Source organism: Struthio camelus, chromosome 2 (assembly GCF_040807025.1).
Source record: "Struthio camelus isolate bStrCam1 chromosome 2, bStrCam1.hap1, whole genome shotgun sequence".
In the NCBI taxonomy this organism is placed as follows: Eukaryota; Metazoa; Chordata; class Aves; order Struthioniformes; family Struthionidae; genus Struthio; species Struthio camelus.
In genome coordinates this window covers 51,377,590-51,391,543 of record NC_090943.1, presented here as the reverse complement: position 1 = coordinate 51,391,543, position 13,954 = coordinate 51,377,590, and the positions used below count along the sequence as shown (strand labels likewise).

The 13,954-nt window shown below is 42.0% G+C and overlaps 1 protein-coding gene across 2 annotated transcripts in view; it reads left to right on the top strand.

Moving 5' to 3' along the window:
• The window catches only part of ULK4 (unc-51 like kinase 4), a 257,771-nt gene extending 244,385 nt beyond the window's left edge, over positions 1-13,386 (top strand). For both annotated transcript variants that reach the window (XM_068935673.1, XM_068935672.1), the window contains exons 37-38: positions 9,854-9,942; positions 12,979-13,386. In XM_068935673.1, the coding sequence (XP_068791774.1) occupies positions 9,854-9,942; positions 12,979-13,063 (174 nt within the window). In that variant the 3' untranslated portion in view covers positions 13,064-13,386. The remainder of the gene's footprint in view (positions 1-9,853; positions 9,943-12,978) is intronic.
• The last annotated feature ends 568 nt before the right edge of the window (positions 13,387-13,954 follow it).

Below are 13,954 nucleotides of genomic sequence, written 5' to 3'. Positions count from 1 at the left end.
TGTTCTTTAGTTACAGTGAGGGGAAAAAAGTCTAATATGGGACTTGCTCTTAGTTTCAGAAAGCAACAAGAATGAATATTCAGTCTTTATTCCAGTGGCTGTAATACTGTAGGCTCAGGTGTTCCGGGGGAAATTTCTTACCCCTTTGTTTGGGGTGTGCTCACTTTCCGAGACCCCTGTCGGGATTGGCGCTGTGTCGGTATTTGGGTCCTGGGAGCCCTCTATGATTATAAGTAGATAGCGAAGCTGACCAAAAAAAACAGTGCTGACATGGTCAGCAATGAGAATATGCTCTCTCTTCACACAGACGTGTTTTGCTTCTGGTTGTGCAGTGAAACTGGTGGTTCTGAAACCTGCAACCTGTTTATTTGATTCATAATTCAAGGCCAGTGTAATTCCCAGTGACTATCACTGTTGTTTTCGTTACGGAATTCTAATTCATTGCTTCTGCGGGCACAGAAGGATCGCCGTACACACTTGGTGTTTCAGTGCACTGTAACTTTACGTAGTGCAATGCTGTTGAGATTGCCTAGCTGTGTCATTTGCTGAACTCATCACGGTTGCTTCCTTTTGACCTCCTCTCTGTAATTGCACACGCATGACTTACTAACTGCCGTAAAGATACCTAAAAGCAACTGGGTTCCTTTTTAAAAAAAAAAAAAAAAAAAAAAAAAAAAAGAATAGGCCAAAATGGTTCTCTCAGAGGTCAGTGAGGACCAACTGGCTAGCTGTTCGCTCTCTGTCAGGCACTCAGAGCCATCTCTCACATGACAGTAAGCAAGTCCATTTATTTTTATGACAGTTTTTACAATTTTATGGAAATTGAGCCGATACATAAAGTGTCATTTTTCTCAGAATTGATGTTTTACAGACTTATATCCCTGTTCAGTCCTTTACATGTCTAGTTGCTTTTTACATAAAGCACAAATATAATGATTTTTTTCTACCCTAGTAAAAAATCTTCAGACCTAAGTTTTGTCTTTTTTTTTCAGTATGTCAAGGACTCTAGCCATGTTTGGCGCTTAAGGAAAACCTTGAGTGTTCTATATCCAAATTTTATGCGTCCTTAGAGACGCTAGGGAGTTTGTATGTAATTCCTACAGAGGCTACAAATGAACTAATGTTTAGTGCTTTAATATTTAGTTTAAAATCACAGTGTACAATGATTTTCTAACAAGATTCTGTTGCTCTTTTTGGTCTTTAAGTATACGTTTTTCATAATCTGCTTCAGTTCTCAACATTGTTATCTCATCATATCCCTACTATTCTTGAGATGGCAAATCTAAAACATTAAGTCAAGCTGTACGGACTTTAGTTGGTGGAGTCCTGTGTTCAAGTCCAGTTTACAACCATGTGAGCCTGAGCTTTCCAATTTTAATTCATCCCCAGTGAAAGTTAATGTCACAAATGCACCACACCTTCTGTGGTCATAAAAAGGTTCTTCTCAAGGTAAGCTAAGCATTTGGTATACCAGATCAAACTTAAATTGCACTAACAGATTTAAATAAGGAAAACTTTGACAGCGTCTACTCAACTAGCTCCGGCTTCATTAAGTCATAGTAGTATTTTATTTTCATGAGTATCATTTTAAAGCAAGACAAGGGACAATGTCAAGTTGGAAGTGTTATTTTTTAGAGGCTTTATGCTTTAAAATTCAAATTCCTCAGTAAATTCTAGCTGCCCTGCAGTTCTTAGGGGTCTGGATGGTTCACCCATGCATCACAGGCTTGGCTACTCATGTGTTTGTGTCTTTAGATACATAAGTATTTAGGAAATTGGAAATTGCTTGGTTGCTTGCGTACTTCTCCTGTGAAGTAAATGCCATTTAAAAGTCACTGTTTTTCCCGACAGTGAGAAGACAAGCTGTCTGCCATAATGATTCTTACCCTTATAAAAGTATATTTGAAATTATTTGAATGGTCATAGCACCAAATATACCAGGGAAAGATATGTGTTGAATTATACTAGGTACTATGTACATGAAAAGAAGGCCGTCCCCAGTCCACGAAGCGTACCTATGAAAGTTGGATATAACGCCAAAGAAGAGTTTTGGAGTCAGACTATCTTGTGACTTTATGGGGAAATGTAAGAACTAACAGATGATGGAATTCAGGCATCTTTTTCAAGAGCTGAATTATTAGACCATAAAAGATGCCAGCACTGGTAAAAGAGCACTAGGAGTCAACATTTAAGAGAGTTCGGGGATTACATGTCAGAAGCTATTTTAGGAGAAAGGCTGACAAAGAAAAAGAGACTATGAAGGATGTTTAAATATGAAAGCCTTCTCAGATCCAGGGAATGATGAACTTCAGGGAAAATCTAGGTATGCAGCGAATTTGTTATTTTTTGTTTTACAGTACATTTGCATAAATGCTTTTAGTCTTTTTTGGTCTAAGAAAACTAGAAGCCTCTATCATAGGTAAGAGCAGCCTCTATCATAGCTTCTAAAGGAGCATAAACATGTGGTCTGAGCCTAAATTGCACCTGCTGTGGTAATAAAAAATAATTCCGGTGGATTTCGCCTTTCCTTCTGTAAGGGGAAATCCTATGAGGCCATCAGGGTAGGTGTTCCTGGGCAGTGATGGTCTCGTCAGTGCAGCAAGGTGAGGACAGGCAGCTTGCCTGGTGACTGTGGGAAGAGGAGTTGGAGGGGGCTTGTGAGGAGTGCGTAAGCTCTGTGTGTGGCCCCGTTTCACTAAAGCTGATGTTTGAGGAGAGATGAAAAAAAGCAGGCTGGGATTATTGTTGGGACTGAGTGAAACTAGTCTGGAGTGGTACCTCAGGGAGTCAGTGGCACACAGATGACAGATGAATTAGTATTTGGAAATGAGATCACCAGCAACAGGGTGGCAAGTGTTTATTTTTAAAGCCATATTGATGTTGTGTTTGCTTATGGGCGTGTGTGACATGTCAGCCCTGCAACACCGTATGGAAGTCTCCTACAGCAGCTTCGAGACACCTTTTGCCAGACAGGACTGCAGCTTACTTCCACTAATAAGGTTGTTGTGAACGGTTGGCTCTAATGGGTAAAAAGAGTTTGCCCTACCCAGTTCTCTCAAGGCAAACATTTTAAACTGAATAGTTAGAGAGGATAGAAACTACAATAATGGATATTTTCTGAGTTATAAAGACATTTTACATTTCCTGGAAGTGAGCTGAGAACACTGTTAGCAATAAAAACAAGATCAAAAAATCAAGAGGGAGAGCGCTCTTCAGCTCAGTAATTAACCTGGGTGTTACTAATCTTCCGTTATGCTTAGACAATGGCCATTAGAGTTGGTAATTTTATAACTTTACAAAAATCATGGAGTACGCCTGTGTGTGTTTTATGTATGTCGAAGGGCAGAGAATAGTGTCAAAGTGTCAAGAAGGGTCCAAGGTCAATGAACAATTGATGTGGTGTGCGGGAGACGTTCCTTCTCGCGCTGTGAAGAGTCCTTGAGGCAGCCCGCCTTTCAGGCTGCTAGACGCTGGGACGTTTCCAAGTTACCAGAGGAAATTACTTTGAACTTAGAATAAACCTGCACGCACATACAAATTAAAAGGAAGCAAAACACACAGAATGAAATCTCGCCTTTATCAAAGTCAAAGGAGTTTGTTGTTGACTTTAGCGGAGCAAGAATTTTATCCATAAAGAGGAAAGAAAGACTTCTGAACTCTAAAATCAGAGCTGAGCTGTCTGATGTAGGTTTATTGTCACAGATACCTGCTTGTTTTCACATGCATTTGCAGGATCTGAAGGCCACAAAGGCTTTGTAATTGTGTCTGAAATACATGACTGTAAGAGTGCTTGCCAAAGCACACCTGGATCACTCATGCTTTTGTAACTTTCATTTCTTGTTTTTATGGTCCAGCAACATTGCACAGGCCTGTTCAAATGAGCTGGCAATTTAGTAACATAAATATAACTTGTCCAACTTGATTTGTTCTCCCCCCACACATACTATGTGTCTGTCTCAGACTAAAGCATTTATAGAGAGAAGAGTAGCAAGGAAGCGTGCTGTGCTGGGGCGAACGTCAGAAGTGTTTTTACCCTTTTAGAATAGGTTCCCATACGTTGTAGGGTGCAAGAATAACTTGTGGCCCTCCCAGTGAGCGCGCAGTGTGTCCGAGAGCACGCTCTCCTCCGGTGTTTCTTTTCTGCAGTTGTGTAGCCTGGCAAGGGTTACCATTAGTTTTCACTAAATAACCAGTAAATTGGTTAGACCTAAGCCCTTTGACGAGTCCAGTGCCATGGGCCTGCCGAGAGCATGTCCATCAAGTGCCAGATTAAATACTTCACAAAGGCCATCGAAGACATTTGAGATTTTTCAGGGTTGTTTTAGTTTTAAAAAAACATCTTACCAGCGATGTCACATTGGCCTAATGGCACTTCCCTGGCAAGTGGGAGAGGAGGCTTATCTTCTGTAATCTAGAGAGCCATACTGCCTCTTGCCTCCCGGCAGAGTCCCTGCACTTTTCACTATGTATGTATGGGAACCATGTAACCCTCCCTGCCTCTCCCCGACCTGAGGAAGCCGTGCCACAGCTACAGATAACATAAAATGCCTTTGCCTCGAAGAGAGGGGAGGACTGCAAGAGAGCGTAGGAGCCTGCAGCCTAGTAGGGCCACTGAGAAAAGAGGGTGATGTTTGGAGTTTTGGTCCCTGCCATCTGAACTATTTGTTTTCATTTGCTCTTTTGGCAGTCTAAGCTCCAGAGGGGAACGGGAATTCGGATAACTCCTTGTTCAGCGGGCAGGTTTTCCTGTGCTCCTGAAGCTAAGCTCTCCCTGGGCACCGCCCAGGTATGTAGGACTCGGCCCTGGGTTCCTTGCTGGGGGCTGACACCTAAAACACAGCCTTTGCAGCATCTACTTTATAGGCTACGAATCCTTTATTGGGTCTGGCCCTTAATGACACTGCGTTACTTTGTAAGCTGTAGTGCGCAGGCCTACAGAAAGAACGGCAGCCGTTTGATATGCCTTCTTTGGACAATGCCCACTTAATGTATGTGCCAGGAGAGGGATTTATTTTGAAAGAAATATTTATATTTAGTAAGTTTGAACACGATCAGTGGGCCCGTCAGTTTTAAGTCACATAGAGGCTCACCTGAGCAAGTCCCTGTTTGCAGTATATAGTTGGTTACAGTGCTCATTTGTAATACGGGAAGGCTGAGTGTTTCTAGCTGCGTCCAGCGCCTGTGAATAGCTCAGTGCTGACAGCCTGGGTGGAAGAAGTACCATTAAATGCCTTGGGATAGGCAAAAGATGGGCAGCAATACTAGAAAGTTTTCTGCTCCAACCCAGCCATTCTGTCACGTTTCTGAAGTTTTCAACCAACCCTTTGAGTTTTTTACTGGGCTGGCACAGCCACAGTGATGTTTCTGACACCACTGTATTTTGTGACATTTGTTTCTTAAAAGTGGGAATAAAGTCACAGTAAGTAGCTGCAAATAGCCATCAACTTTCAGTCACCACCAAGCTGGACTGAATTTGGAAAAGCGGCTTTAGGGATGAACGGCTCTGTGTCCTGCCGACAGTCCCTTGAGCCACTCAAAGGCAGAGGCAGGAATGAGAAGTCTGAGATGCACGTTTTAAACTCTGGGGCAGCACCTCCTATGAAGACGTTATTTGAAGTAGTGCCTACTGGGCAGTAGGAGCATGCTTGACTCCTTGCTGCCTAATTTTTTATTAGGAAAATTTATGTGACTGCTCTCGGTCAGTGTTGGTAAAGTTGAGTGAAAACTTGAGCTAACTGACGCTGCAAAGGTAATTAGCTTAATTGTACTAGACTTTGAGAAAAAATTAGAAAGCATCCCTTTATGAGGTTAAAAATATTGAGCCGTGCTTGTGGAAGAGAAAAATTCAAGTTTATGTGAAAACAGTTATGAAATGACTTGCTTTTTTCTGTGTACACAGTGATAGCTTGTAAAAATGAATCTGTTGAGGGAGGAAATGGTAAACATCTCAAGTAATTGTTTATTTGAGAAGAAAACATTTGATGGTGCAGCTAAATATCTTCCTGAGGCCTATCTTCAACCAAAAAAAAAAAGCTTTCAAATTAAAAAGTTCCTTATTTTATGCAATAAATACATTATTTCCCCATTTCAGTACAGTTGACCTCACAGATGTTGAGCTTACAGTTCAAGTGAAACCTCAACAAAGTAGGAGAATTTCTTGTTCTTCAAAATGATGAGAGAACAGATTACTTCTTAGGACATTTAACTTGGTCATAAATTACAAAATGGTAGTTACAACTAATCGGTGAAACTAGTTCAGGATTATGAAACCAGAGGTCTTATTTCCATATATAGCTAATTCTAGCTTTTACCTTTGAATTGCAATTACCAATTGAATTGCAAAAGTCACTTTTGCTTAAACCAAGAATCCAAGACTCCTTGATTTATTAGTGAAGATGTTCTTCCAGTGAGTGTTTCATGATGTATCTCTTCCAGCACTCACCTTTAGCAGCACCATAATGCCTGAACAGCTACTCTAAATTTTAGGAAATACTGATCTTTACATATCAATTACAGTATTCTTTATGACTCATCCTTGTTTAATAGAACTGAAGAGAAGAAAGCTGCTGAATAGTTATTAGCTTAATAAAGAAAAGTCATTTTCAAATTCTTATTAAATTGCAATGAGTGCACCACTAAACTGAGATTTAATTACATTTTTAATTAAAGGAATAGCTATTGATTATGTCATTGAATATGTGTTGTAGCCAGCCCTAACAAATCAGCATTATTACAAGAGATCATTAAACCAGTTGTTAAAATTCGAAGTGAACTCTTAAAAATAGAACTGGTGTGGGTAAATCATACAGTAATGCTAGGCAGAAGAAAAAGATAATAAAATCAGTGAAAAATATGTGCATTTCAAATAGCTGGATTATTGATGATGTTCTGTGTTATTATTTTTATTTACAAAACAAAATGAAGACAAAAACTGAACATTTTTTAAAAAGAATTCATGGATACAGTTTTATGTTGGTTCTTAAATTTGAACAGACTATTTCTTAAGACCTTTACACGAAGCAGGGTCTAATCTGTCTTATTTGAGAGGTCTTTTGGTAATGGAGTGAACAATAAGATATACTACACAGTCTGATATAAAAGGGGCAATTAAGTGTTAATGGTCACAGCAATAACAGCATGAGAGTACTGACAAACAGGTAAGCGAGCGCGTTCAAGCTATTTTCAAGCTATTTCCAGGGCACTAGCAACTCCCCGCCATAGTCAACCTGCAGCATTTCTGCTACTGCAGCATTGATCCTCTCCCAGGCCAGAAGTGTGCCAGAAGTTTGTGGTGTGGATTCCTCGTGGTAAATAAAATACAGTTTTCCGGACCCTGGTGATCCAGGGTAGGTGTGGAAACCCCAGCTGTGTGAGTAAATCTTGTAGGGCTGGATTTTGTCCGTGCACATTTTCTATGATGTGCTATATAGTTGGTACTGCCCGCAGAACAGGTGTCTGTTTTATCACTAATGCAACTTGGTTCTGTGTGAAGCTTTTATTCGATGCTCTCTTGAAAAGATGTTCTAGAAATGCAAGTTTGCTTCAGTCTTAATTTAAAATATCTCCCAGCTGCTAATGATGTTAAAGACCTGATCCTTTCCCTCCTTGCGGTACCACCTTAGCTGCTGAAGGGATCTCGTTAAAGCATTTTATGCGATAGTGGAGTAGCCCCTACAAATGGGAGTCACAGGAGGCCACTGCTCGGGGCTGGAAGCTGCGCTCAGCAGTAAAGTATAATAGGGAGGCTGCTGCCGAGGAAGAGGAGATGATCTCATAGGTCCTTCTGTTTCTATCCATTACAATTTCTGCGCAGAGAAAACCATTTTAATCCTTTCCATTCAGATGTACTGTAACCACAAAAACGAATTGTTAATAATAATGACACAAGGCACACTGCAGCATAGGCAACCAACCGTACAGTCAGGTCCTGTTACTCAGCTGGACTAAGTTATTGATTGAAGTAGAGCATTTTAGAATTAAAAATTTATTTTGTACAAGGTTTTACAGTGGAGCACTTTTTGAATTTTCTGTCTATGTATTATGCACAAAGGCCAATCTGTTAAAAGAAAATGAAGGTTGTACAAATTCCAGCATCTAAGAGTTGGGATATGTTGGAATTAGGGATATCTGTGTAACCTTTATATGACCTCTTAGTTTTATGGAGCATGATCTGATCTTCAGTGACATGATCCCCCACCCCTCCCCCCCAACCCCCATGACCTCTTCCTCTTTCAAGTGTGCTGGATAAACACGAGGGATGAGTGTGGCAAGTAGAAAGCATGTGGCAGTGGCTGATTAGTTGCAGGAGTTATGAGAAGTGTTTAATAGAGGCGCGAGTACTCTTTAGGAAGAAAACATGATGTTTTGTGGTTGCAGATGCCGAGAGAGAAAAGTGCTTTATTGCGACAATTGGCTCAGTGTGTCTCTGTTTTAAATTCAGAACAAAGATTGCAAAAAGTCTCCCGTATCTACAGGATGACAATTAAAGAAGAATGGATTACGGAAATATAAATTGAAGGGCTCAGATATAAACCTCAAGAGAGTAAAAAGGCTTAATGACCTGTAATTAGGATTTACCAATGATTTGTGCTTGGGTAATGGGGTCACAGTTTTATTTCCGACACACAGGACAGATTTGAGTTTACTGCAGACAGCTCCCTGTTCCCTGTCATTGTGTAACTGTAGGAAGTTATGATTATAGATGTAGGGACACTGTTGTTGTAGAACCGCTGCTGATAAATCATGGTGGGATGACAGCTGTAAATACAGCTTCTCTTGTGATTTAAGAGGGAGACTTAAAGGTGCATCAGCCAGATGCTTGATCAATGGCTAAGTAGGACCAGCCGTGGCATGTTTAAAGCTTGAAAGTCCTTGCCAGATTTTGGGATTAAGAGTCGTCTTTTCAAACACTAACTCCTCAGGTATCAATATAATCAGCTGCCCTGCTCTTCTCATTTCCCTTTCTCTTTGGCCAAGATTTACGTACCTGTGCAAGCAGGAACTGACACGCAAATCTTTTTTCAGTGATTTGTCAAGGTTTGGGAGCTTCTTCAGTAACCTGTCAAGTATCCAGTGTCCGTGCCACGGTGCCAGGCAATTTCATGTTATGTCTACCATGACCTTCCTGTTGACATGGTCAGGAAGCATGCAGCCACCTGTAGCTGTACAGTTATACTGCTTTAGGCTGGAGAATCAATAAACCACTCATTACAGATCAGTGTGTTAAAACACTTGCGGCAAAACTGGCTGTAAACAGAACTCACTCGGTGCAAAAGGGCACCCAGCTTTGGCCCGTCGCTCCCCTTTTTTGTAGATGACTGTGCTGAGCAGGCAGTATTCCTAATGGCTGAGGAGCAGCAACAAAAAAAAATCGAATAGGCAATTGCTAATGTTGCAGTGATTTTTAACCTTAGTTTAACCTCTTAGGTAAAACCCACATGTCCTGACCTGAAGGCTGTTAGAGGCTTGGTTGTTTTCTCCCTCAAGTGACAACATGGAAGCGATTGCCTCCCAGAGATCTCCCTGAAATTCAGAATAAATGGGTGTTGTGTTTGCACTGGTACTAAATATGAAGTCAGGATTGGCAGGCTGTGATGTGTGAATTTTCACACATACAGGGACCCAGAACAAGAGTGAGTCTGGTTAATTAAACCAAGCCATTTTAGACAGAGTTTGCCCAAAACTCAGCCCTGTTCAGCAGAAGGGGCTTTCTCTGGGGTCTCGTTACTGTCACGTTCCATTTATGATTGCAACAAACGCTGGAGCTTGTTTCCCTCTCCCCTATCCTGCAAAAAAAATGACAGAGAGGAATTTCTCGCGAAGCCTTTGATAACTAACTTTCTTTTCGTTCCAGATAACTTCAAACGCAAAGCACTGGGAGAGCCTGAAGAGTGATGGCGATGCTCTTATCCAGGCTCTGGAGGGACTGGCCCAAACTGCCAGGTGAGTGCCCTCAGGCTCTCAGGAGTTTCCAGGGCTGTGGCAGTCCTCTGACATGGCCTTCTCCTGTTATCGCCTCCGGTGCCGGTGCCGTACAAGCTTCTCAGGTTACTGCCCCTGGCCCTCCCCGGCGCCCTGCTCTCCCCCAGGCTCCTCTCGTTCAGAGCTTTCTAGCTTTTCTGTTGCCACTGCTGCGGTGCGCTTTGATCCCCAGCTGTGGCTCGCCAGCGTGTGCTACCCAGCCAGCTTCACTACGTGTCCGCGTGTGGCTGCTTTTTTTTTTTTTAATTCCAAACAGTTCGCCTTTTTGTAGGCGGATTCTGGTCAGCGTTTCTTGGTGTAGCATTCTAGCTGCAAAATGTAATGTTTGTGCCCTGTTTTAAAGTACTTGTGCTTGTGCACTTGAACGCTGACTGTTTTCGAACGCACAGTCGAAGACGTGAACTGCTTTTGTTTGAGAACCTGCTGTTTTTCCGAGAGGGCACAAGACTTTGGGGAATGCCGTGGCGAGAACAGAGCTGCTGCTCCCAGCAGCTTGGCCAAACCTCGGCTCATCCTGCTTAGAGTTTTCCTCATCTAATTCCTCTTGGACATACATATAAATGAATTAAAGACTGTGCAATGATGTCCCGCAAAAAAAACCCTTTGCCCTCTTGCCTTGGGCTGTTAGACCACATTTCACTTCTGGTTGAAATAAAATGCACAGATAAATTGTAGTATAAGTTGAAACACTTAGATAATCTTTTCAGTGCTGTTTGTGCTCCCAAATGGAGGCTTTATTTGGGTCAATTGTTTGAGAAAATTGGCTCCTCAGCCTTATGGCGGGGTGCACGCTGTGTTAGAAGGAAAAGGGATGTGGGCAGATGAGAGTGGGAAATGGTCAGGACGTGGTGAGCGTAAGGAGATGCTTGCTGAGGACCACCAGAACCTGACGTGAACCGTTTGCATCCCTCCCACATCACGCAGCAGCTGACTCAAGTTTTTTTCTATGACACATTAAATTATCTATCATCTATCTGAAATAAAATAGCAGCTCTCCCTAAGGGTGAGATTAGCCCCACCTCTGAAAATGACAGAGGTGTGACAGTGGGGAAAGAAGGGTTTTGTCCCTCTTTTGGAACTAGTTTTCACTCTCTTGCATGGCATTTCAGTATCAGATGCACTAGACAGCCTGTCCTGTAGCTGTCTTTAAATCCTCTTTCCTGCCTTCCTCTGATTGTCTGTTATCTACACGTTTCCGTACTCAAAAAACCCACATACTACAGAAAGCCCAAAATAAACACCAGTTTCTCTTATTTTGACACAGTATACTCAGCACACCAACTTCTAGCTGAAGCCAATGATGAGTGTTTTGGTACATTAGAGTAAGCCAAGTTCCTCTGCTGTGCTGAGCTGCAGCACTGCAGCAGCAGCATGGAAACCCCAAAGAGCTCAGCGATTCCCCATCTCCGGGAACGCGTGTCCCTGTTTGCCTGCTGAGGAAACTGCGAGATTGCCTGGATCTTTGGGCTGTAATGGTTTCGGTTGTGGATAAATTGGCAATGGGGAGACAGGAAAAGCCTGGGCCCAGCGAGCTGCTCAGCCTTAGCTGAACTGGGCTCTTTTGCTTATGGAGGTTATGGATGTTTTGCCAGCCCCTGTATTTCCCTTTGCTTGTGTGTCAATAAGCATGTTCCTTATTTCCTAATAAACTTGGCCCCCCTCCTCTCACCTGTGCTTTCACCCCTGGTGAAAAGCCGTTCTGAAGTGCATGCAGAATCAGAACTGTTTTAGAGAAGGCTATGACTGAGATCCTGGATCAACGCCATCCTCTGGGTCGTCTAAGCTTCCAGGACCTTCCACCCACATGTAATCGCTGGGTTAGTGACTGGGAATGTTTTTGTTTTGCTCATTTTTTTCAGACACGTTTCAAATCTTTTGGTCTCCCTGTGTGGGGAAAGGAAGGTACCAGCAAAGCAGTCTATGTGCCAATGGAGAGACAGTGCTTAGACAGCAAACTGCGTTAGGTGTTCTCTGCTGCCATGTAGCAGCCAAACTCTTCCTCTGCTATAAGGTCTCAGCTAGTCGGAACAGACAGTTTTTAGAGTGACATATGACCCATTCTGCTTCATCGCTTTGTGGACTCAAATCTGAACTTTAAAATGTGGGATCTTAGCCATCTTTTTTTCAGTGAAGACCATTGCCAAGATGAATTTGTTTCAGCTGTAACTACAGTTTCTGGTTTAAACTGCTGCTTTACTAAGAAATTGGCTTAGATGGTACGGACTGAGCATTTGGATTTCATGGTTTGTTCTGTGTGTGTTCCCCAAAATATGGAGTGTCAGTAGGTCTTTGTCAGTAGCAGAAACAGAGGAAGTTGCAAATTGGTCTACTAGCGTACTTTCATGAGTTAAAGATGAGACATGGTAGCCTATAAAAACCATCTTGTTTCTGTGACCTGGTGGCAGTGTTGTATTAGAGCCCCTGTTCCAGTGCTGGAAGAAAGCATGTGTTTTCCAGCAGGACAAAATAATAGGCAAAATATGTGCAATAATTAGGAGAGGAAACAAAGAGGGAGGATCACCCCTTTCAAAAACATGCAGTGCTCTGTGTGTGTGTGTGTAGCAAGCATTCACTATCTGCTACGCAAAAGGTGGGCAAACCCTGGGTGGAGCTGCTTCCACATGCTGAGCAGCACTGCACTGAGAGCTCTGCAAGTGAAAACAAAAACCGAGACCGCCTTTGAGCAAACTGAAAGTGTGGTGGTGGGGGGCATGGGCAACATCATTGTATTTTCTATTTTACAACAGCAATTGAACAAGGTAGCAGTTACTGTGGATTTGAACTGAAAGGATTGCCTTTTTATACAAGATTTGCTACAGGACAAAATTGCTACTTGCATATTGCTGCTTAACAGAAAAGTAGGATTTAGTAAAAGCTGCTCAATGGCTATTAGGAATTTTTCCGGCATACAATAAGACAAATGTAGGCATTAAACTATAAGTTTTCCCTTGAGACTAATGTTCCTTTTTTTTTTTTTTTTTTTTTTTAAATTCCCAGCTCCCATGCGGATGTTGCTGTTGCTGCCTTGGCATTTGAAATTCTGAAAACAGCAGGACGCAAAAATACCAAGACTACCCAGTGAGCCATTTTTTGAGCAGGCTGAGGAAATGCACAAGTGCTGGAGCTGCTCAGCACTTCTGGCCTGAACCTCTTCAAATGAGCTGGGCAGACCTAATGAATTTAGGCAGCTAGCTGAGTTTTAGCTGTGGATGAGCATATGCATGATTGAGGGAGAGAAAGGACTTAGGGAGAGAAACTTTTCTGTCTGTTTTTTTTGTTTTTGTTTTGGTCAGGGTGAATCCCTGTGCTTGTACTTTTGACACTATGATGTGCTATAGTTCAAGTATTTGACATTGAACATTTGGAAAGCGTAAATTAAATAAATAGTATAGTTCTTTCACAAGATGAGCAGAATGTGTTTATTTTGAGCTGTTAGGACTCTAAATTAGGTGACTGTCATAGCAGTTCATGTTAAAGGGTCATCTCATTCATGCCTAGGACTAGCTCTAGATAATACCTTTTAACCAAAAAAATACAACTTACTTCATCTCACACAACCAGAATCAACCCTGTGATCACATAAAGGCTAAGTATTGGTGTATGAGTCATGTAAGCATGCTAGAGCAGTTTTTTTCTTTCTTTTTTTTAAACTTACTTAATATAATAGGCTCTTTTGCAAGGACATCTGTACCATTGATGCCTAGCACTGTGCAGCTTAAAGCTGCTTTGGTGAAGTAGTGTTGTTCTCAGCTGACAACCTGCCTGGCTATATCCCCTCTTGGAAAACAGGTGAGCTAATTTACTTCCTCCCCCCCCCCCCCCCATGAAGTTTCAAAGTAGCAACTATGTTATTGCCACACCTTAAGGCAGTTCGTTATTGAGAGTTGCCATTATAAGCTTAATTTTGGAGAGTCCAGTTCTCTGAATGATGATGAGGCAAGCAAACAACCCCAGGCAAATAGAATGACTTTTG